The sequence below is a fragment of the Argentina silus genome (assembly GCF_951799395.1).
Source record: "Argentina silus genome assembly, chromosome: 13".
Taxonomy (NCBI): domain Eukaryota; kingdom Metazoa; phylum Chordata; class Actinopteri; order Argentiniformes; family Argentinidae; genus Argentina; species Argentina silus.
In genome coordinates this window covers 342,557-365,708 of record NC_139667.1, presented here as the reverse complement: position 1 = coordinate 365,708, position 23,152 = coordinate 342,557, and the positions used below count along the sequence as shown (strand labels likewise).

Below are 23,152 nucleotides of genomic sequence, written 5' to 3'. Positions count from 1 at the left end.
TAGAAAAAATAAACTTTATTCATGTTGACAAAAACATACACTCTGTTTCATTCATACACATGATCAATAAATTAATACACTTGCAAATTAAATCTCTACATCAGTGGACAGGGGTAGAAAATAGCTTGTTTTACATCATTACAAACAGGTCACAGTTAAGACAACCAAGAAGTCCTGTTGTGGTATACAAACAGGTCACAGTTAAGACAACCAAGAAGTCCTGTTGTGGTGTACAAACAGAGAAATCTTCAGTCCCGTTTCGAAGGCCAGCCTCTCTGCTCTGCTGTTAAGACATATTCAATCTCTCTTTCAGCGACAGGTACTGTAGGGGAGAGAGAGAAGAGAAACAATGTCAGAAGAATTTCTTTTTCTTTTAATTGAACTTCATCACAACCAATCAATGACCATGACATGAAGATGTATTTGAGTGACAGCTCTTACTTTCTTCCTGCTAGCAATGGCCTGTTGGAGCCAGAGCAGCTCCATGGTCAGAGTGTTCCTGTGCAGCCGCAGGGCCTGGGGGGCCTGGGTGATGTCCTGAGGGGTCTGGGGGACGTCCTGGGGGGTCTGGGGGATGTCATGGGCCAGACAGCGCCCCTGGGGACCTGGGAGGAGGGGAACGCAATCAGAGACGGACAAGACTCTACAGGCACGTATACGCAGTTCAACACACACACATACACACACACCACACCACACCACACCACACCACACCACACCACACCACACACACACACACACACACACACACACACACACACACACACACACACACACACACACACACACACACTTCACACTCTCTTTACCTTTCTGAAAGGGACTGTAGCTCGTGTCCAGTCCCAAACTGCTCCAGACTGTAGTTGTATCCGTACTCTCCATCACCCCTCCCTCCTCCGCCTGCTCACTCTGACTGCCCCCTGGCTCTCTGTCGCCCCCTGGTGGACTGGAGAGGGCCGCCTGCCCCTGCCTGTGGGAGTCATCTCTCTCTGGTGGCTCTATGCTCTCTGACAGGGCATGAGGTGTCACTCCTCTGTCCCCTGACTGTTGCACGCTGTGGGATTCACTGTGTGCTCCTGCTTTCAAATGTTTTCTGGCACAGCTGTTAAAAGCATGCAATGGGCCATCCTGCATAGAAGAGAATGGAATAAAATCAGCCGGTTAGCTGGATACTATGTTCAGAAATGATGAGAAGAGCTTATTAGGGTCTTCAGAGGAATCGCTGTTTGTGTGAACGTGCTGCTTACAATGTCTTTAAAGTGAGGGATAGGAACGATGCCTCCCCTCCAGTCCAGATGGTCCAGGTCTCCATCGATGTCTCTGACGATGTCTTCAAACTCCTGCTGCGCGCCGCCGATCTCCTTCCGCACCACGTAGCCGCGTGCGCGAGCCTGTGAGCGGACAGACAGACGGACGGTGTTGTTGTTAGCCGGCTAGCTAGCTGTAGCTTCTACTACCTCTGTCTGTCGCTAGCTAGCTGTAGCTTCTACTACCTCTGTCTGTCGCTAGCTAGCTGTAGCTTCTACTACCTCTGTCTGTCGCTAGCTGTAGCTTCTACTACCTCTGTCTGTCGCTAGCTGTAGCTTCTACTACCTCTGTCTGTCTGCCTGTCGCTAGCTAGCTGTAGCTTCTACTACCTCTGTCTGTCGCTAGCTGTAGCTTCTACTACCTCTGTCTGTCTGCCTGTCTGTCTGTCGCTAGCTAGCTGTAGCTTCTACTACCTCTGTCTGTCTGCCTGTCTGTCGCTAGCAAACCTGCAAGTTAGCAATACGCAGGTACAGCCGGTACATAGAAAACCAAGCCTATGACGAGCACCGTGTTAATGTCTGTTGACGGGTCAGAGTTAGTTAGTTAGTTAGTTAGTTCGTTCGTTAGTTAGTTAGTTAGTTAGTTAGTTAGTTAGTTAGTTAGTTAGTTAGTTAGTTAGTTAGTTAGTTAGTTAGTTAGTTAGTTCGTTCGTTCGTTCGTTCGTTCGTTCGTTCGTTCGTTCGTTCGTTCGTTCGTTCGTTAGTTAGTTAGTTAGTTAGTTAGTTAGTTAGTTAGTTAGTTAGTTAGTTAGTTAGTTAGTTAGTTAGTTAGTTAGTTAGTTAGTTAGTTAGTTAGTTAGTTCGTTAGTTAGTTAGTTAGTTCGTTAGCTCGCTGCTACCTCAGACGGTAACGTACCTGGAACCGTGGGACTGTCTCGAGCCAGCCGCGTCCCTCCATTGCTATGGCAACGGCACCAAAGTGGCGGGAGAGCAACCAAACGTTTACTTCTCTTCCGGTGTCACCGCCTGAAAAAAGTCCTCACACGTCCAAGTCCTCAGTAGAGCCGCCTGAAAACGTCTGAAAACGTCTGAAACCTGTTAGAAAAACAACTGCGCTGTCTCAGTAGACACCAGTTCGCTAAATAAAAGCGAACTCGTCCTTCCAAAAATACGTGGTGGAATATTTCAATGTCGTTTTATTTTGAAAAACGCATCCGACCCGGAAGGAGATGGTTTATTTAAGCTGCGGTGATGTTGCTGCCGCCGTTACACGGAGGAGGTCGGCATGAGCGGCGTCAACCAGCGGACCCTGTTCCAGACCTGGGGGGCAGCAGCCCCCCCAAAGGTGGCTAGTCAACGGAATAATGTTGGGAAGAAGACAGCCGCTGGACGCCGTAAAACAAGCCCGAACACCGGGGCAGGGGCAGGGGCAGGGGCAGGGGCAGGGGCAGGGGCAGGGGCAGGGGCAGGGGCAGGGGCAGCCCGGCCTGAGCCCCGTAACTCTCTGTGGGCTGCCGCCGGGCAGGAGTCCGCAGCTGACGGCAGGAGAGATACTGCTGCGGATGAAGATGATGATGATGATGACCTAATGGTAGTTGCTGTTTATGAAGCTGAAAAGTCTATGCAGATGGACACACACTCAGATCAACACCCCCCAGGTATGGAGAGCGCCAGCCCGACGCCGACCCCCCCAGGTGGGACATATGACCAGGACCTCCCCGGGTTCGACCGCTCCTCGGCTCAGGTGTGGATCTATCCCACTAACTACCCGCTCAGGGACTACCAGCTGAAGATCGCCGAGGCTGCTCTGTTCCAGAACACGCTGGTCTGTCTCCCCACGGGCCTGGGCAAGACGTTCATCGCCTCGGTGGTCATGTACAACTTCTACCGCTGGTACCCGGCAGGGAAGATCGTCTTCATGGCTCCGACCAAACCCTTGGTGGCGCAGCAGATCGAGGCCTGTTACAAGGTGATGGGGATTCCACAGACACACATGGCGGAGTTGACAGGTAGGTCAGTTCCAGCACACACACACACACATACACGACACGCACCACACACACACGCACACACACACGTTAACTGACAATAATCACTTGTGGCCAAATACTTTATTATGCATCCCTCCCTCCCTGCCTCCTTCCTTCCCTCCCTCCCTCCCTCCCTCCTCCCCTCCCTCCCTCCCTCTGTGATGTGAGGAGGTTGGGGGGGGTGAGGTGTTGAGCTGCTCCTCCCCTCTGTGATGTGAGGAGGTTGGGGGGGGGGGGGGTGAGGTGTTGAGCTGCTCCTCCCCTCTGTGATGTGAGGAGGTTGGGGGGGGCGAGGTGTTGAGCTGCTCCTCCCCTCTGTGATGTGAGGAGGTTGGGGGGGGGCGAGGTGTTGAGCTGCTCCTCCCCTCTGTGATGTGAGGAGGTTGGGGGGGGGGGTGAGGTGTTGAGCTGCTCCTCCCCTCTGTGATGTGAGGAGGTTGGGGGGGGGGGGGGGGGGTGAGGTGTTGAGCTGCTCCTCCCCTCTGTGATGTGAGGAGGTTGGGGGGGGGGGGGGTGAGGTGTTGAGCTGCTCCTCCCCTCTGTGATGTGAGGAGGTTGGGGGGGGGGGTGAGGTGTTGAGCTGCTCCTCCCTGCCCCCCAGGCGGCACGCAGGCCCAGCAGCGGCGGGAGCTGTGGCGGTCCCGGCGCGTCTTCTTCCTGACCCCCCAGGTGCTCGTGAATGACCTGTCCAGGGAGGCGTGCCCCGCCCTGCAGGTCAGGTGTGTGGTGGTCGACGAGGCGCACAAGGCTTCTGGGAATCACGCCTACTGCCAGGTAGGTACGGCCCAGCACCGGGGGGGGGGGGTGGACACACACACACATGCACACACGGTGGAATGTATGTCCACACACACCTACTGTAGAATGTGTGTGTGTGTGTGGACATACATTCTACAGTAGGAGTGTGTGTGTGTGTGTGTGTGTCTCCATGGTGTGTGCAGTCTTTTGTTCCAGTCCCATACTAACACCTGACTCAAAGTTCACACCAAGGTTGTTTCAGATGTACATTCATGATCATTCTATAGTCGCCAGTTCAATAATGCACGTGTGTGTGTGTGTCCGTCCTCAGGTGGTCAGGCAGCTGGTGGGTCAGACTCGACAGTTCCGTGTCCTGGCCCTGAGCGCCACCCCAGGGGGAGACGTCAAGGTAAGCAGGTCAGGCTGTATGTGGAGGGGGGCAGGCCGTCTGTCTGGCCCAACTCATTCTGCCCACTGTGAATAAGGTCCCCCAAACTGGCAACGTTCTCCAGCGCCAAGGGTGACTTTATTCACCACAAATGATGATGCTTCATTTTGTAGCCAATCAGAGTATAGTTTTAACACCCATCCTCTCCCTCTCTCCCCCTCTCTCTCCCCCTCCCTCCCTCCCAGGCAGTACAGCAGGTGATATCCAACCTCCTGATCTCTCACATGGAGCTGCGTTCAGAGGAGAGTCCAGACATCCAGGCCCACTCCCACCAGCGCAGCCTGGAGAAGGTGGTGGTTCCCCTGGGAGAGTCCCTGGCTGCGTACCGGGCCCGCTACCTCCAGGTAGGACCGCTAGATGACCTGGTCAACACTGTAGGCCCACATCAGGCAGGTAGAGGTCAGAGAGGCCGCTGGTTGGACCCCCCCCCCAGGAGGGGCAGGATGTGAGCTGGTTGGACCCCCCCCCAGGAGGGGCAGGATGTGAGCTGGTGGGGCAGGATGTGAGCTGGTTGGACCCCCCCCCCAGGAGGGGCAGGATGTGAGCTGGTGAGCGGAGGTCTCTGGCGTGCCACCGGCGTTGTGCCCTCGACCACAAACCACATTTTGATGTAATTACAAAGCATTTCACAAAATGACGTCATGACATGTTGATTCAATATTGTTAGTCTAGCCTGGAAGAGCAGCCTGATAAAACAGTTTTTTTTTTTCTTTGTTCATTTAATGTAGACTTGGGATTCTCTTTTGTTCATTTAAAACGTTTGGTGGCACAGATTACTGGTTGTAAGATGCTGTATTTGAGTGACAGCGTTGGAGCCTCTCTTTAAACTTCCCGGTGGAGGGGTCGGCCTCTGAGTCTGCGTACCATGTGACCCGTGACATTTGTTTTGGTGCTCTGCTGCCATCGTGTGGTAGAAACGTGTCACTGTCGTAACAATAAGCTCTAAGTGCTTTCCCTGTTGGAGGCGTTTGTAATGGAATCACTCTCCCTGTGTGGTACTGGTCTGACTCGCTCTGATTAATGATGGATGGCTTCTAATGATGTCCTTCAAAAGCTGGCCCTATGGGGCGCTGTGTGATTATCAGTGTTAATGAGTGAGTCTCTGTGCTCTCATAGGACCTCACGCTACGATACGTTTCACTGTGTGTGTGTGTGTGTGTGTGTGTGTGTGTGTGTGTGTGTGCGCGCGCGCATGCATGCATGCATGCATGCATGATACCATTCCTGATTCCATTCCATGCATTACAATTCGCCCGTCCTCCGATTTCCACCTCCACCAGCCTCCCCTGCTGTAGGCAGTCGTTGGTTGTAAGGAAGTGTGGTAGAGATGGGATCAGCCCCGACGGGCTGTCGTCATGGGAACAGCACGGAGGCTTACTGGCGTTAAGACACATTGGCTGAGATGAGATTCTGATTCTGACACTCGCTGACACCTGACAGCGGTGCCTCACACCTGTTAACTCCCTCACTGCCACAGGCTTGGTTTGGAAGCGATGCTGGAGGCCAGGGGTCATCAATTAATCTTCTTATCAATTTGTTGCCGACATGTTTTCGGAGCAGGCTCCAGCATGTGACGAAGGAGCTCGCTCCCAAACGCGCCAACAAGTCCCCGCCCAGACCCCGTCTTCTAAATACTTTATATTCCATGACTGAGCTCCACCTGAGCCCCCCCCCACCATATTTTGCATATTATTAACAGAAGGAGAACCCCCAGAGATTGAACATCATTTTATTCTTTAAAAGAAAGGAAACAAACATTTTAACAAAACAAGAAATCCAGAAATCCAGTCGCCCTTTTCACTGCATTTCATATCTTCCTTTCTTTCATTCTTGTCTTTCTTTACCATACAGCACATTTTCACAACGTTTACACGTTTACACGTTTACACACGTACACTTACAAAGCAGAGGAAAAGTAAACATAAAAGTAAAACGCTCAAACTGGATGTTCCCAAATAACCAGTCTGATGTAGACATGTAATAGACATGTAATAGATGTGTAATAGACGTGTAATAGTCAAGTCTAGTAACAGACGCTCTGATTCCAGGCTTCAAAACAAAACAAGTTTAAAATGTAAACAACTGCAAGATGGCCGGACATTCCAGCTAGCCTATCAGAGGGCTGCTTGGAACGACCGCCATCTTGCTTAAACCTGTCCAGTTGTCTGAGATGGAGGAGAACGTGGAGGAGAAGGGGTTGGGGTGGTCTGTGGACAGGACCTTTATCATCCCCACTTTAATACAGCCTGTTATTCAGTGTTATATGTCTATTCTCCTCTCAAACAAGAATGATAGATTTATGTTCCTATATAAATACAGGACCAGTCAAAAGTTTGGACACAAACTTGCCAAGAGTGTGCAAAGCTGTCATCAAAGCAAAAGGTGGCTACTTTGAAGAATCTAAAATATAAACCATATTCTGGTTTGTTTAACACTTTTTTGTTTACTACATAATTCCATATGTGTTCCTTCATAGTTTTGATGTCTTCAATATTAATCTACAATGTAGAAAATAATAAAAAATAAAGAAAAACCATTGAATGAGAAGGTGTGTCCAAACTTTTGACTGGTACTGTACTTGTAGACAGTATATAGGCCGGATGTATGTATATTGTTTAGTTGACAAAATAGATTTGATAGTTCTGTATGAATCACTTTGTTGTGTTTAATTCATTCTCTTGTCGTCGTTGGTTTCATTAGAAAATATAGTGAAGGTAGAAAATACAGATTTCTTGAGCTTTATAGATTTTCATTAAATTGGTATTGAACCTTATACATTTGAGTCATTTAGCAGATGCTTTTATCCAAAGCGACTTATATTTGTAGAAGTATATTTGTCTAAGTAAGTGAATCAACTCTACATCAGTAAGTGAATCAACTCTACATCAGTAAGTGAATCAACTCTACATCAGTAAGTGAATCAACTCTACATCAGTAAGTGAATCAACTCTACATCAGTCATTGTGAGTAAAACCTTCCAGAAGAACAAGTGCCATCGGCAGTCACAAAACTAGAGAGGAATTACCACCCATCAGGGGTGGTAATGTAGGGTGTTAGGGGTGGTAATGTAGGGTGTTAGGGGGTAATGTAGGGTCTTAGGGGTGGTAATGTAGGGTGTTAGGGGTGGTAATGTAGGGTGTTAGGGGGTAATGTAGGGTGTTAGGGGGTAATGTAGGGTGTTAGGGGGTGGTAATGTAGGGTGTTAGGGGGTGGTAATGTAGGGTGTTAGGGGGGGTAATGTAGGGTGTTAGGGGGTGGTAATGTAGGGTGTTGGGAGGGTAATGTAGGATGTTGGGGGGGGTAATGTAGGGTGTTAGGGGGTGGTAATGTAGGGTGTTAGGGGTGGTAATGTAGGGTGGTGGTGTAGGGTGTGGTAATGTAGGGTGTTAGGGTGGTGGTGTAGGGTGTTAGGGAGAGGTCCAAGAAGGAGCCCAGGTGTACCCTAACAGGTGTACCAGGTGTACCCTATAGAGATGGACTTTAGTCTACGGAGGAAGATGGCCTCAGCTCCCTGACAGCGGTGGGAATATGCTCTGAGCTTAAAAACAACAAGAGAAAATACTTGACAGAGAACAGTGCTGTGCCTGTCTGTACAGATACTTCACAGGCAGAGCAAACGTTCACTAACATTGTCACAAAACGGTGGCTGCAGCAGTACACACAGAGAGAGAGAGAGAGAGAGAGAGAGAGGTATGTTGTCAATATGATAAACATGTCTGTGATACTGTGTGTGTGTGTGCACGCGTGTGCGCGTGTTTTTAAAAGGAATGCACAGACTCCTGAACAGAGCGTAGAGATGAAGTAGCCTAGTAAGCAAACAGAATGCTAGATTGTCATCCAGTAAAATATCTCAGTGATTTTTCTGCTGTTGGTTTATAGTAAAGCAGGGTTGTTTTTTGTTTTTTTTCTCTCCACTTGTTTATACATTCAGGCTGTTGGCTGTGTGTGTCTGTCTGTGTCTGTCTGTCTGTGTCTGTCTGTCTGTCTGTGTGTGTGTGTGTCTGTCTGTCTGTGTGTGTCTGTGTCTGTCTGTGTGTGTCTGTCTGTCTGTCTGTGTCTGTCTGTGTGTGTCTGTCTGTCTGTGTCTGTCTGTGTGTGTCTGTGTCTGTCTGTGTCTGTCTGTGCGTGCGCGCATCTTTAGCTTTTGTGTATTCAGCGTTTCCTTTCCAGAAGTAAGAAAGTCATCTTTAACCTCCACTGCATGAGTCCTGCTGGTGCTCCCACCCACCATCCTCCTAATGCATGTTCTGTCTACCTGACTACTGATGGTAGTTAGCTATCAGGTTGTAGGGTCAGGTCATGGCTGGGGTCAGGGTTAGGTCATGGCTGGGGAGGTCAGGGTTAGGTCATGGCTGGGGTCAGGGTTAGGTCATGGCTGGGGTCAGGGTTAGGTCATGGCTGGGGAGGTCAGGGTTAGGTCATGGGTGGGGAGGTCAGGGTTAGGTCATGGCTGGGGTCAGGGTTAGGTCATGGCTGGGGTCAGGGTTAGGTCATGGCTGGGGAGGTCAGGGTTAGGTCATGGGTGGGGAGGTCAGGGTTAGGTCATGGCTGGGGAGGTCAGGGTTAGGTCATGGGTGGGGAGGTCAGGGGTTAGGTCATGGCTGGGGAGGTCAGGGTCAGGTCATGGCTGGGGAGGTCAGGGGTCAGGTCATGGCTGGGGAGGTCAGGGTTAGGTCATGGGTGGGGAGGTCAGGGGTTAGGTCATGGCTGGGGAGGTCAGGGTTAGGTCATGGGTGGGGAGGTCAGGGTTAGGTCATGGCTGGGGAGGTCAGGGATCAGGTCATGGCTGGGGAGGTCAGGGATCAGGTCATGAGTGGGGAGGTCAGGGGTCAGGTCATGAGTGGGGAGGTCAGGGTTAGGTCATGGCTGGGGAGGTCAGGGGTTAGGTCATGGCTGGGGAGGTCAGGGTTAGGTCATGGGTGGGGAGGTCAGGGTTAGGTCATGGCTGGGGAGGTCAGGGATCAGGTCATGAGTGGGGAGGTCAGGGGTCAGGTCATGAGTGGGGAGGTCAGGGTTAGGTCATGGCTGGGGAGGTCAGGGGTCAGGTCATGGCTGGGGAGGTCAGGGGTTAGGTCATGGCTGGGGAGGTCAGGGTTAGGTCATGAGTGGGGAGGTCAGGGTTAGGTCATGGCTGGGGAGGTCAGGGTTAGGTCATGGCTGGGGAGGTCAGGGTTAGGTCATGGCTGGGGAGGTCAGGGGTCAGGTCATGAGTGGGGAGGTCAGGGGTCAGGGATCAGGTCATGGGTGGGGAGGTCAGGGATCAGGTCATGGGTGGAGAGGTCAGGGATCAGGTCATGGGTGGGGAGGTCAGGGGTCATGGTTAGGTCATGGGTGGGGAGGTCAGGGGTCAGGGTTAGGTCATGGGTGGGGAGGTCAGGGGTCAGGTCACGGTTGGCTCAGGTCCGCTCCAGGAACCAGATCTCGTTCTGGCGGTTGGGGTGGGCGGGGTTAGTGTAGCCCGCCACAATGAAGGAGTCGTTGATGCAGACGCCCGGGGAGTCGAGTGCCTCAGTCAGGGAGCTGACCTCCTGGAGCAGGGTCACCTCGTTGGTGGCACCCAGGAAGGCCCTGCGGACACACACACACACACACACACACACACACACACACACACACACACACACACACACACACACACACACAGCAGGGTAGGGAGATGAATTAGACCTGATCACTGTTATACAGGTGAAGTTAAGTGAGGTGGTTGCTCCATTACTCTAGAAACATGTTATTACTCTAGTAACATGTTATTACTCTAGAAACATGTTATTACTCTAGTAACATGTTATTACATAGTAGTGGAGTTTCTATCCAACTTAATAACAGAAACTGCCCAGCTCTTTACCAGCTCTTTACCAGCTCTTTACCAGCTCTTTACCAAGCAGAGCTTTTGACTTGATGGTCATCCAACATTGGATCTCCAATGAATGAATTCCGATGTGATGTGTTATTTAGTGGATATACAGCTTCAGGGTAAACAACTCAACAACGCAACAATCAATGTGCAGCAATGTCAGAATAATAACAGAAAGGAAGGAAGAAGAAGAAGAGAAAAACAATGGTAACAGCCTCACGTGGCCCAGATATCAGCAACAACACACACCATGAGTAAGAGAGTGTGTGTGTGTGTGTGTGTGTGTGTTGAGGAGTCTTCTGGCCTGTGGGTAACTAGACTATGGTGTATCTGGACCTGACGGTACCTGGTGTACACGATGGTGGCGGGCCAGGCCTCGATGACGATCTCCGTGTCCTGAGGCTGGGGGGGCCGGGCCTGGTGGAGGGGGGGCAGGTAGTAGGCCACGGTCACGTCCCGGGACAGCACTGTGTGGTTCTCATCCATACGGACCACCGTCAGGATGGGGATGGTCATGCCCAGGAAGTCACCTGACCACGGGACGGAACACAGACAAGAACAGTCAGGATTATTAGGATGATTTGTCACATCCAGAATATACTAGATACAGTGCAGTGAAATGTTTTAGGGCAAGAAACTCCTCAACAATCAACAACGCAATGCAATAATAATTATGATGATGATAATAATAATAATAATAATAGAAAAAGACAATAACATTAATAACAGAGTTCCTGTGGCTCACCTGTGGAGTTCTGCTGACAGATGTATCTCATGAGCTTCATGAAGCCGTAGCAGATGCTCTGCTCGTACGTCTCCTCTCGCACCGTGATGCACGCCCAGTTGGCCTTCTCGTAGTGACGCTTCTCATACAACACCTCGTCACACTACACACACACACACACACACACACACACACACACACACAGAGTCTAATGTAGAGCTGGTTCTTCTACCATCAGTAGGTTTAATGAAGGTTAATACTGAATTCCAACCTCTACACTTAGTTTTCTATGTGGATGTTGGATTCAGTGAGATGACACTGAGCCAGGGAGGCTAACAGGGAGGCTAACACTGAGCCAGGGAGGCTAACACTGAGCCAGGGAGGCTAACACTGAGCCAGGGAGGCTAACAGGGAGGCTAACACTGAGCCAGGGAGGCTAACACTGAGCCAGGGAGGCTAACACTGAGCCAGGGAGGCTAACACTGAGCCAGGGAGGCTAACACTGAGCCAGGGAGGCTAACACTGAGCCAGGGAGGCTAACACTGAGCCAGGGAGGCTAACAGGGAGGCTAACACTGAGCCAGGGAGGCTAACACTGAGCCAGGGAGGCTAACACTGAGCCAGGGAGGCTAACAGGGAGGCTAACACTGAGCCAGGGAGGCTAACACTGAGCCAGGGAGGCTAACACTGAGCCAGGGAGGCTAACACTGAGCCAGGGAGGCTAACAGGGAGGCTAACACTGAGCCAGGGAGGCTAACACTGAGCCAGGGAGGCTAACAGGGAGGCTAACACTGAGCCAGGGAGGCTAACAGGGAGGCTAACACTGAGCCAGGGAGGCTAACAGGGAGGCTAACACTGAGCCAGGGAGGCTAACACTGAGCCAGGGAGGCTAACAGGGAGGCTAACAGGGAGGCCAGGGACGCCAGGGACGTGCTGCTGTTCAAAGCTCAGGAAACTGACCGCTGAAGGAACTTGATCCCTTTAAAGCGTTTGTGAGCCGACGCGTGACGGGAGTTCCTGTGTCAGCGCTCGGAAAAACACGTCAGCTGAGAAACGTTTAGAAGGGATCGAGTCGGCGTTCTGAACCTCTGTTCTGTGTTTGTATAAACACAGAGCACCCCTCCCCCCATTAGCCCCGCCCACCAGCCCACTGCTAACAAGCTAAACCAATTACACTCTTTTATTTCTACTTCACCCTCAGGACACTAAGTGGCTTATTGTGTTTGCCGAGGGGGAAGGTCGTTGCCCTCCCTCTCCCTCTCCCTCTCCCTCCCTGGGGTAGATGCTGAGGACAACCCTCCACTCTGCCCTCTCCCTCTGGTAGATGCCTGAACCTTAACCCTAACCCTTACCCTAACCCTAATCTTAACCCTTACCCTAACCCTTACCCTAACCCTTACCCTAACCTTAACCCTTAACCCTTAACCCTTACCCCTAACCTTAACCCTAACCTTAACCGTTTAAATGTCAACTTCATTGGGGTGACACCACAGTTGGTGGTCCCATGGCATGGCCGTCAGCCACATCTGTGTATCATGTGACACCTCCTCAGAGTCCAAGTACAGCTAGAAACAGGCAGGTGGATTTCATGATGGACTGAGTGGCCGTCCTCCATGAAGAACCCTGACCCTGTCTCATTCACCTTTCTTTCTACAGGGGAAACCCACTGAGACCAAGGCCTCTTCTGCAGGTGCACCCTGTCCTATTTACACAACAACTAAACAACACACACATACACAACACAGTTCAATACGCAAATCAATCCATCATAAAACCACAATATTTGAAGAAACCATCACATCAGAGAGAGAGAGAGAGAGAGAGAGAGACAGACTTGCCTTCTCCTTGCGGGAGATGAGGGTGAAGGGGACGTTTTCGCGGTTGTGACTCCCGTCGTTGTTGGAGGTCAGTTGTTGGATGGGCTCGGCCATGTCTGTTTACGGGGGGATATGCCATGAATTAACTGTACTACACACACACACACACACTCTCTCCTTGCCTAGTCACAACAATCTGGCAGACACACACTGTGGCAGACACACACTGTGGCAGACACACACTGTGGCAGACACTACCCACAATAACACCATCACTCTCACACCTCGCCAGCAGGACGGATGAGTCACTGCCCTCAGCCACGGCCAATGAGACGGCAGGGTCGCTGAGGCTCATGACCCTGCCAAGGACATGTGATCATGAGATGAACCAGTCACTGATATGAATATCATTCTGTTTAGATGAATGTTCAGTGTGGCTAGACACGAGGCAGGAACAGCTGGGCTAGACACGAGGTAGGAACAGCTGGGCTAGACACGAGGCAGGAACAGCTGGGCTAGACATGAGGCAGGAACAGCTGGGCTAGACACGAGGTAGGAACAGCTGGGCAAGACACGAGGCAGGAACAGCTGGGCTAGACACGAGGGGGGAACAGCTGGGCTAGACACGAGGAGGGAACAGCTGGGCTAGACACGAGGTAGGAACAGCTGGGCTAGACACGAGGCAGGAACAGCTGGGCTAGACACGAGGGGGGAACAGCTGGGCTAGACACGAGGAGGGAACAGCTGGGCTAGACACGAGGGGGGAACAGCTGGGCTAGACACGAGGGGGGAACAGCTGGGCTAGACACGAGGTAGGAACAGCTGGGCTAGACACGAGGCAGGAACAGCTGGGCTAGACACGAGGTAGGAACAGCTGGGCTAGACACGAGGCAGGAACAGCTGGGCTAGACACGAGGCAGGAACAGCTGGGCTAGACACGAGGCAGGAACAGCTGGGCTAGACACGAGGTAGGAACAGCTGGGCTAGACACGAGGCAGGAACAGCTGGGCTAGACACGAGGCAGGAACAGCTGGGCTAGACACGAGGTAGGAACAGCTGGGCTAGACACGAGGCAGGAACAGCTGGGCTAGACACGAGGTAGGAACAGCTGGGCTAGACACGAGGAGGGAACAGCTGGGCTAGACACGAGGTAGGAACAGCTGGGCTAGACACGAGGTAGGAACAGCTGGGCTGGACTCAGTAAATGGTGTGTGTGTGTGTGTGTGTCAGTGAAGTGGTCAGAGAGAACCCATGTGACCAGTGGTAGAATCTATTACACGTTCAAATACTTGACCCCCTCTGTCTCCTCTCCCAGGTCTCCTCAGCCTGCTTTAACAGTTGGAGGTTAAAGGTGATGTTCCTCTGGTTGTGTTACCAGGGTCTCTGAGCGGTAGGAAAGTCCAGAGAGTGTGTCGAGATCTAATCTCCTCAAACTTAATGATCTTATCTTAATTCCAGCTGGGCACTATCCTGCTCCAGTCCTTTCCCCACACACTGCGCCTGAAGCAGGCAGCTGCACTAATGAATAGAAATGAGTTCAACATGAGGAGTTTAATCGCTGAAGCGTACGTTTTTCCTTTTTCCTAATCATTTTAGAAGGAAGCTGATGATGAGGTTTTGGCTGCTGTTTGCGACTGGTAACAGTTTGAGCGTACTAAATGGCTCCTACGTAAAATGGAGGAATTACAGATTTATCTGCGGATTAAGACGGTTGCAAAATGACTCGACAGATCGTTTCTAAATGGGCTTTTTGTTTTCTGAGTACGTAGTTGTTTGATAAACGGATGTGCCCCTGAGTCGTACTAAGCTCTGTTGATCAGCTTGGAATGTCAGACTTTGGAATGTGAACAGTCGTCACAGAAAGAGCCTCGTCTTTCACTGATGCTGATGTTCTTCTGATCCAAATCCAAAGTTACAAAGATGTTTCTCTGATGGCCTAGATGATTTGATTGATGCCTGGCCACTTAGCCTAAACAGAGGGTGGGGTGGGGAGGGGAGGGATGTTTTGGTGTTTGGTCTATCAATCCTGACCTGAATAGGCTGCTAATCTTCAACGGGCAATTAAATCCTCTTGTTTATACTGTTGAACTGTGTGAACGATCCGTCTCAGGCTCAGTCAGATGGTGTTCCCTCCCTGGCTCTGTTCTCTGTATAAAGTGTGTGTGTGTATTGCGTGTGCGTGTGTGTGTGTGTGTGTGTATTTCTCTGTTCTCTGTATAAAGGAACATTGTTGTTGCTGTGGTCCTAGAAGTCGTAGTGGTACAGAACACATCTTTGTTTCCACAAGTCAAACAGCCTCAGGAAGCATGAAAACAACTTTCCTGGTCAAAGGATTCACTCACTGAGGCGTGTGTGTGTGTGTGTGTGTGTGTGTGTGTGTGTGTGTGTGTGTGTGTGTGTGTGTGTGTGAGAGAGATAAGATGACTGATTAGCTCGCTAGGATCCTCTTCCCCAGCCTGTCACTCAGACACCGCTGTGAGCTGCAGCTGAGGAGCCTCTCCGTGCTAACAGCCCCCCCATGCTAACAGCCCCTCCATGCTAACAGCCTCTCTCTGAAACTCCTGTGTCAGACCTGGACTACATTAAAGAACCCAGACAGTCCAGCTGACATTCACATTGAGGGGGTTTGATCCTGGGAACAGCGACATACCACGGCCTAGTCTAGTCTAGTGTACCTGTTCGTTCATCTCTCCCTCCCTCCCTCCCTCTCTCTCCCCCTCCCTCTCTCTCCTCCTCCCTCTCTCTCCCCCTCCCTCTGACGTTCATCTCTCCCTCCCTCTCCCTCCCTCCCCCCCTCTCCCTCCCTCCCTCTCTCTCTCCCTCCCTCCCTCCCTCTCTCTCCCCCTCCCTCTGACGTTCATCTCCATCTCCACCTCATCAGACACAGTCTGCTTTCGTCTCGCTCTGGAAGTAGGTCACCAAAACAACGTGTCTTGGTCCCCCTCTGTCCTGGGGGAGGGGTGGCCTTGGTCCCCCTCTGTCCTGGGGGAGGGGTGGCCTTGGTCCCCCTCTGTCCTGGGGGAGGGGTGGCCTTGGTCCCCCTCTGTCCTGGGGGAGGGGTGGCCTTGGTCCCCCTCTGTCCTGGGGGAGGGGTGGCCTTGGTCCCCCTCTGTCCTGGGGGAGGGGTGGCCTTGGTCCCCCTCTGTCCTGGGGGAGGGGTGGCCTTGGTCCCCCTCTGTCCTGGGGGAGGGGTGGCCTTGGTCCCCCTCTGTCCTGGGGGAGGGGTGGCCTTGGTCCCCCTCTGTCCTGGGGGAGGGGTGGCCTTCTCAGTAAACTTCTGGTCACGGTTCATACGGGTCGGGGCGGGTTAGGGCCCGTCTGACTCTACCCGCAACAGGACAGGGACGGTGCTGTGATGGGGGGGGGGGGGGGGGGGGACTAGGTCACTCAGCTCTGCCTCTGACTCCTTTTAACCTCAGGCACGACTTTAATCTCCAGTGAATTCAAAAAATGCTCCTCCTCCTACCTCTCCTCCTCCTCCTCCTCCTCCTCCTCCTCCTCCTCCTCCTCCCTCTCCGTGACTGGACCGTGATTATAGGCAGAACACATCCTTCCATTTCTGTGTATAATTCTAGAATTGATGGTCATGATTTACAGTTGGGTAGTAAAGCTTTAACATCACATGTTGATACTTAGTAGTTTAGTAATTATCTAGTGACGAAGTTTAGTGTTTATTGTTGTTAAACAAGTGGAAAAAGGGAGAGTCCTTTTAAAAGGTTCTCAACTGAATTACTGTGTCATTTACAAAGAGCAGCTGAATTAAAATGTACCTGAGGATGAAGAAAATGGGTTTATTTTCTAGGCCTATATTGTTCTCAAACTCCCTGCCTAGGAAATCTGTTCTATTCCAATCTAGTGAATTAGTTTAAGTCCAAAACCAGCCATGCTCAACGCTACTTCAGAAAGGGTTAGGGTTACTACCTAACCCTAACCCTAACCCTAACCCAGCCATGCTCAACGCTACTTCAGAAAGGGTTAGGGTTACTACCTAACCCTAACCCTAACCCTAACCCAGCCATGCTCAACGCTACTTCAGAAAGGTAGAAGATGTCATTTGGTGCTGTCGCCATGGTAATAACAATGTGATCTAGAAGAGAAAAGAGCAGCTCTCATGGTTGCTGTTGTTGTTGTTGTGTGCATCAGCAGCAGACGCATTGTTCACCTTCGCCTGGTCCAGCGTATCCTTTCTGCTAATGTCACCACGACCCTGCCTCTAACTGAGGCAGATAACCCTGTTACCCTGCTGCCTCTAACTGAGGCAGATAACCCTGTTACCCTGCTGCCTCTAACTGAGGCAGATAACCCTGTTACCCTGCTGCCTCTAACTGAGGCAGATAACCCTGTTACCCTGCTGACTCTAACTGAGGCAGATAACCCTGTTACCCTGCTGCCTCTAACTGAGGCAGATAACCCTGTTACCCTGCTGCCTCTAACTGAGGCAGATAACCCTGTTACCCTGCTGCCTCTAACTGAGGCAGATAACCCTGTTACCCTGCTGCCTCTAACTGAGGCAGATAACCCTGTTACCCTGCTGCCTCTAACTGAGGCAGATAACCCTGTTACCCTGCTGCCTCTAACTGAGGCAGATAACCCTGTTACCCTGCTGACTATTTGGGGTTACAATGGAAAATCTGTCCCAATACTCTTGCCTTGTTGTTCTCATCCTCTTCTTCCTCTACTCTCTCTCTCTCACTCTCTCTCTCTCTCTCCCTCTCTCTCTCTCTCTCTCTCTCTCTCTCCAAGTCCCACAGTTTTGCCACAGACCAATTTTACAAGAATGAGTTTATTGTATTGTATGAATCTCAACTGTTTCAGTTAACAGGATATCAGTATAATTCGGTGGAGGTAGAAATCGGGGCGACAGGGGAGGCTGGTGGAGGTAGAAATCGGAGGACGGGCTCACTGTAATGCATGGAATAGAATAAGGAATGGTATCAAACCTCATGGATGATGGTGTTGAGGTTCTTTACCCACATCCACACACTGACTCTGGGTCAGATGCAGTATGGCAGCGATACAAATCTAAATCCTCTTCAGGTCATACAATGTTTTAATATTCTCCAGTGGCTTGGTTTAATGTTCTCTCTGGCAGGCAGGCAGATTTAATGTTCAACATCTGTATAATTATGAGATATATTTACCCATTTCGATAGCTGGACTATAAATAACGTCAATCAACGAACAGGCAGAATAATTGTGCTGACGTTGTATTCTTGTCTGTCTCTGTTTACCTTCTGTATTAAATATGAAACGTTGATATGGAATGTGTGAGTCCCAGACATGTACTGGACCAAGGTTTGATCGTCATCTCCCTCTCTGAAAACGAGGTCGCTCGATGGAACCAGAAATGAACCAGAGAATCCTGTGTCTGTTTCATATAAAACTGGGTCGACGTTGTGTCTGTGTTGCCCAGACAGCCTTTACATGACCGATACCGAATCCAACATTTAGATTGTCGAGTTTTAATTTCTAACGTGTTCTCGCATCCCTGAGGCGCCCCCTCTTGGACGTGGCGAAAACAACAACTGAAAAGCGGTTAAACACGGTTCCGTTAGACCGGCACCTCGCCGCGGTAACAACCTCCAACCTAAACAAACGATCGGTGCCGGGAGCGCTCCAGCATCCCCTCTTCACCCCCACTACCCCCCCACTAACCCCCCACTAACCCCTGTACAAGTTTGTCTCCTGGAAAACTTTTTAAATAAATAAATACATTTATCCTTCCTTCTTCTAGCATTGTGACTGCCTATGGCCCCTGGTCTGAGAATTGATTACTTTATCTTCTGATGACTGATGGATAGATGATTCACTTACTTAGACAAATGTATTTGTTGTAAGTCGCTTTGGATAAAGACGTCTGTTAAATGTCATACATGTAATGTCAGCCTAGGGGCAGCGAAACACATGGAGCTAGGCTTACAGTTCATTACCGCCTTCAATAATTAGTGTTATCAAGATTACAGTGTGTTATTTAATTTTGTAACATATCCTGTGTCTGTTGTCATATAAAACTGGGTCGACGTTGTGTCTGTGTTGCCCAGACAGCCTTTACATGACCGATACCGAATCCAACATTTAGATTGTCGAGTTTTAATTTCTACCGGTGTGTTCTCGGATCGCGGACGGTTATTCTCACCCTGAGGAACATCCACCTGGTGGCCCCTCGCCACGTCCTGCCAGTAGTGGAGCAGCCGGTCGTCGTCGTCGTCCTCCATGTGTTCCCCGCCTTCCTCCAGACTCCCGACGCCCGAATTTGACGGCTGCTCTTCCGAGAAAGTCTCCAGGTCTTCCAATGTGATCATCCCAACTCCGGGACCGTCGCCTCCTCCTCCTCCTCCTCCTCCTCCTCCTCCACTCATACTACAGCCGCCTCGGTCCATGGTTCGAATTCCAACTCTCTCACCGGGTCAGGCTGTCGAACGGATTCGTGAGAGAGGACTGTTGGGTCGTGAGAGAGGACTGTTGGCGGTGGTGGAGCACCTATTCGTAGATTTGGACGCAGGAAAAGTCAGATTTAGGAAATCTTCAGGGTTCTCACTGATCGAGTCATAACATGGTTAAAGCTCTCGGTATACATGTTGTCGGCAGAGCCTCGCAGTTTATATAGACATGTCTACAATTTAGTACCGCAACAACTTACCGCTCGTCAGGAGGAGCAGGAACACAGACAGTCTTCCGTCGGTGTGTGTGGCTGGTCCGACCGGAGAAGCGGCGGTTATTATAGAGGACGGAGACCACGTGGTCTACCGCCCCCCGCCCCCCCCGCCCCCCGGGGTTTAGTCTCCTGAATCCAGACGCTCAGCGCGTGTTCTGCTCCAACAAGACAACACAACTTTTAACTTTTCAAATGTTGTGTTAATTGTGCATAAATTCATAATGGGGGAAACGACAATTAGAATAGCCAAATATATCACTGAATGTTATTTCAAATGTCAAATCTGACTAGGCTTGTTGGCGGATGTAATTAAAGAACGTTCGGAGCAAAATATGTTTTCAAATAAAATTACAATTCGATGTAAAATCAGATATTTGTTGTTTGTTTGTTATTCCAGCCAGTGAGAGAGGTGTTATTCTAGGGGGGGAGGGGGGCTCTTTGAGACCATGTTTACATGCTTGAGACCACAGTAGGTATTGTCCTGTCTACCGCCCCAGGTAGGTTTTTTTTAACGCTGGTGCTTGTAACTGCATTCTGACTAATGGGGTAGTCATAATTAATGAGTTATACAACATAGAACATGAGAGAGAGAGAGAAAAAAAACATGCTGCAGACCCCTTAAATCACGCAGAGCATAAAACTTTATATAATCCCCTCATCTCCAGCACCCTAGCACTGCCCACTACAGAGGGAGTCAATAGGCCCCATACCTGCCTGCCTTGCTGGGGTCCTACCTTGCTGGGGTCCTACCTTGCTGGGGTCCTACCTTGCTGGGGTCCTACCTTGCTGGGGTCCTACCTTGCTGGGGTCCTGCCTTGCTGGGGTCCTACCTTGCTGGGGTCCTACCTTGCTGGGGTCCTACCTTGCTGGGGTCCTACCTTGCTGGGGTCCACCCTTCAACATAGTGCCCAGCAGGCAGGAGAGGTGCTGGCTGTAGTCGATGCCAGAACTCAGCTGGTGTTGGTGGTAAATCAACTCATGGATAAACCTCTGGACTGTGATGGCAGGAATCTCACTGGTGGAGAGGCTCCTGTGGTGACTCTCATCAGTTTGTGAGGCTGCATTTAGACTTGGACGGAGAGGCGGAGAGATCACTGACATCAGCTGTCTTTTGATTGGAATTCTCAGTAAAAAGGTCAAGTCCTGTCAAGCAGTCGGCAGGACCTACAACACAGGAGGACCTACAACACAGTGCAACATTGTTTTTTTCTCTCTGTTTGTTTGAAGGAAATTGGTCTCCTGCTCGCTTTACATGAAGTTTGCGCAGTAAGACTGTAATTAGGTTAACTTATTACTATGTAGGAACCAGGGGAGGCTGGTGGAGGTAGAAATTGGAGGACGGGCTCATTGTAATGCATGGAACGGAATGATAATCTCCTCATTCCATTTTTTTTAAGAGATGTATCACAGGATAAAAACATTGCAGTATAATAAAAAGATGCTTTTTGCTTTGCTGTGATCTGTCCGTCTCCCAGCACGTCTGCTGCCTGGTTCACTCATCACAGCGTCAGACCACATGTGACCATCAGCACGGGCTGTCATGACCACCGCCACTGTGACCTCTGACCCTCCGGACCCTAGACTGACCTCTGACCCTCCGGACCCTAGACTGACCTCTGACCCTCCGGACCCTAGACTGACCTCTGGTTTGAACCTGGAGCAGACGAGGCCAGAGGCAGGGTGTGTGTGTGTGTGTGTGTGTGGAGGCAGTGTGTGTTGTGTCTCCCTCTCTGTCAGTGCCAGCTGCTGTGTGACTGTGCAAGCGTCAGCAGCATTTGTTATTAACACACACAGACTCTTGGGGCTGTTGTCAGACTAAACACATTAAATTTACATTTTAGACATTTAGTACATTTGTCTAAGTAAGTGAATCATCTATCCAACAGTCATCAAAAGATAAAGTAATCAATGCTCAGATTGGGGTTAGGGGTTGGGGGTTAGAATTAGGGGTTGGGGGTTAGAATTAGGGGTTGGGGGTTGGGGGTTAGGGTTTAGGGTTAGGGGTTGGGGGTTAGGGTTAGGGGTTAGGGTTAGGGTTAGGGGTTAGGGGTTGGGGGTTAGGGTTGGGGGTTAGGGTTAGGGTTGGGGTTAGGGGTTAGGGTTGGGGGTTAGAGTTAGGGTTGGGGGTTAGGGTTAGGGTTAGGGGTTGGGGGTTAGAGTTAGGGTTGGGGGTTAGGGTTAGGGGTTGGGGGTTAGAGTTAGGGTTGGGGGTTGAGGGTTAGGGTTGGGGTTAGGGGTTGGGGTTGGGGTTAGGGGTTAGGGGTTAGGGGTTGAGGGTTAGGGGTTAGGGTTGGGGGTTAGGGTTGAGGGTTAGGGGTTGGGGGTTAGGGTTGGGGGTTGAGGGTTAGGGGTTGGGGGTTAGGGGTTGGGGGTTAGGGTTAGGGGTTGGGGGTTAGGGTTGAGGGTTAGGGGTTAGGGTTGGGGGTTAGGGGTTGGGGGTTAGGGTTGGGGGTTAGGGGTTAGGGTTGGGGGTTGAGGGTTAGGGTTAGGGTTGGGGGTTGAGGGTTAGGGTTAGGGTTAGGGGTTAGGGTTAGGGGTTGGGGCCGCAGGCACAATGCTAGAAGAAGGAATGATGACTGGAGAGACTCAGCATGCAGATGTTGTGTTCCAGCGTTTTTCCTGAAGGGTTTTCTCTCTTGTGGCTCAGCTGAAAGACACAGGTTGAGAGGAGCACTTTGTTTTGAAATTGTAGCGTGATAGTTGTGTATTTTGAGGGGACTGAATCCCTTTTTGTGCGTTTGTGTTTTGTGCTCACATGCCCCAGGTTCGTTCACTAGTTTTTACCTCGTCATGGTTTCCAGTAAGGCTGATGGTGCATTATGGGTAGGATACTGTGTCTCTTAGTCTGCCACCGGGGCCAGGCTACAGGAACAGAGGAGCTAGCCTGCCTAAGCCTAGCCTACGCGCTGTGCTAGAGTGTGTGTGTCCCGCCGACCCCCCCAAACCAGACCCTGGCCCATGTCCCAGGAGCGACGGGGGTGGAAGCTTCAGTCACAGGAGGGGTGATTTAATTGGACCCTCTGATCTCTTGATGGAAGGATTTGTAGTGAAGCCTTTTTCTGTCCCACTGGGCCCACATCTCTTCAGCACTAGATTAGACTCACGCTCTGTCAGATGGCGTTAAAAATAGGAGCTCATCTCCTGGTCATTTCCATTAGTGCACCTCTCCTTACGCTGTGACGGTGGTGACCTCAGTATTATTGACTGATTATAGACGTTCTGTTGTCCAGGTAACAGAAGGCTTCCAGAATCTGGCTTCCAGTGGAATTATTTGTTAGGATTGTGGCCTTTGTCAGTTGTCTTTGGTACATTCAGTAAGTCTGACGCATCAGAATCTAGATGATTTGATTGTTTCATTAAAATATTTAGCTAGGCCTATATGAAATGAGCAGTCCCCTTTGAAATGGTCCGGAAGATGAGCAAATTGTTGTTAATCCACTGAGAAACTGACAGGGAATGATGTCGTCACAGGGAATGATCTCAGTGGTGGGTTAGGAAGCTGTCACAACATGTTGAATTAGCCCAGCTTTGTTGTGATTGGTCAGATCCTCCTACCCAGATGGCCTGCTGACATAGATGTCACTGATTGATTGGCTAAATACAGATCCTGACACCTACCAGGAAGACGTCTAGATGATGG

General features: G+C 50.7%; 3 protein-coding genes across 6 annotated transcripts in view; 1 reads left to right on the top strand and 2 right to left on the bottom strand.

Moving 5' to 3' along the window:
- Positions 1-76: 76 nt before the first annotated feature.
- Positions 77-2,205, bottom strand: iqcc (IQ motif containing C; the record flags this gene model as incomplete). The annotated part of the gene is made up of 5 exons (XM_083684191.1): positions 77-322; positions 442-605; positions 810-1,128; positions 1,248-1,391; positions 2,164-2,205. 5 exons carry the CDS (start codon positions 2,203-2,205, stop codon positions 287-289), a joined length of 705 nt encoding a protein of 234 aa, XP_083540317.1. The 3' UTR covers positions 77-286.
- Positions 2,206-2,766: 561 nt separating this feature from the next.
- fancm (FA complementation group M) overlaps positions 2,767-23,152 on the top strand; it is a 46,298-nt gene continuing 25,912 nt past the window's right edge. For all 4 annotated transcript variants that reach the window (XM_083683884.1, XM_083683885.1, XM_083683886.1 and 1 more), the window contains exons 1-4: positions 2,767-3,256; positions 3,879-4,051; positions 4,347-4,424; positions 4,649-4,807. In XM_083683884.1, coding sequence (XP_083540010.1) covers positions 2,836-3,256; positions 3,879-4,051; positions 4,347-4,424; positions 4,649-4,807 — 831 coding nt within the window. In that variant the 5' untranslated portion in view covers positions 2,767-2,835. The remainder of the gene's footprint in view (positions 3,257-3,878; positions 4,052-4,346; positions 4,425-4,648; positions 4,808-23,152) is intronic.
- soul3 (heme-binding protein soul3) lies at positions 9,860-19,237 on the bottom strand (the record flags this gene model as incomplete). The annotated part of the gene is made up of 5 exons (XM_083682827.1): positions 9,860-10,031; positions 10,664-10,847; positions 11,063-11,204; positions 12,879-12,973; positions 18,994-19,237. 5 exons carry the CDS (start codon positions 19,235-19,237, stop codon positions 9,860-9,862), a joined length of 837 nt encoding a protein of 278 aa, XP_083538953.1.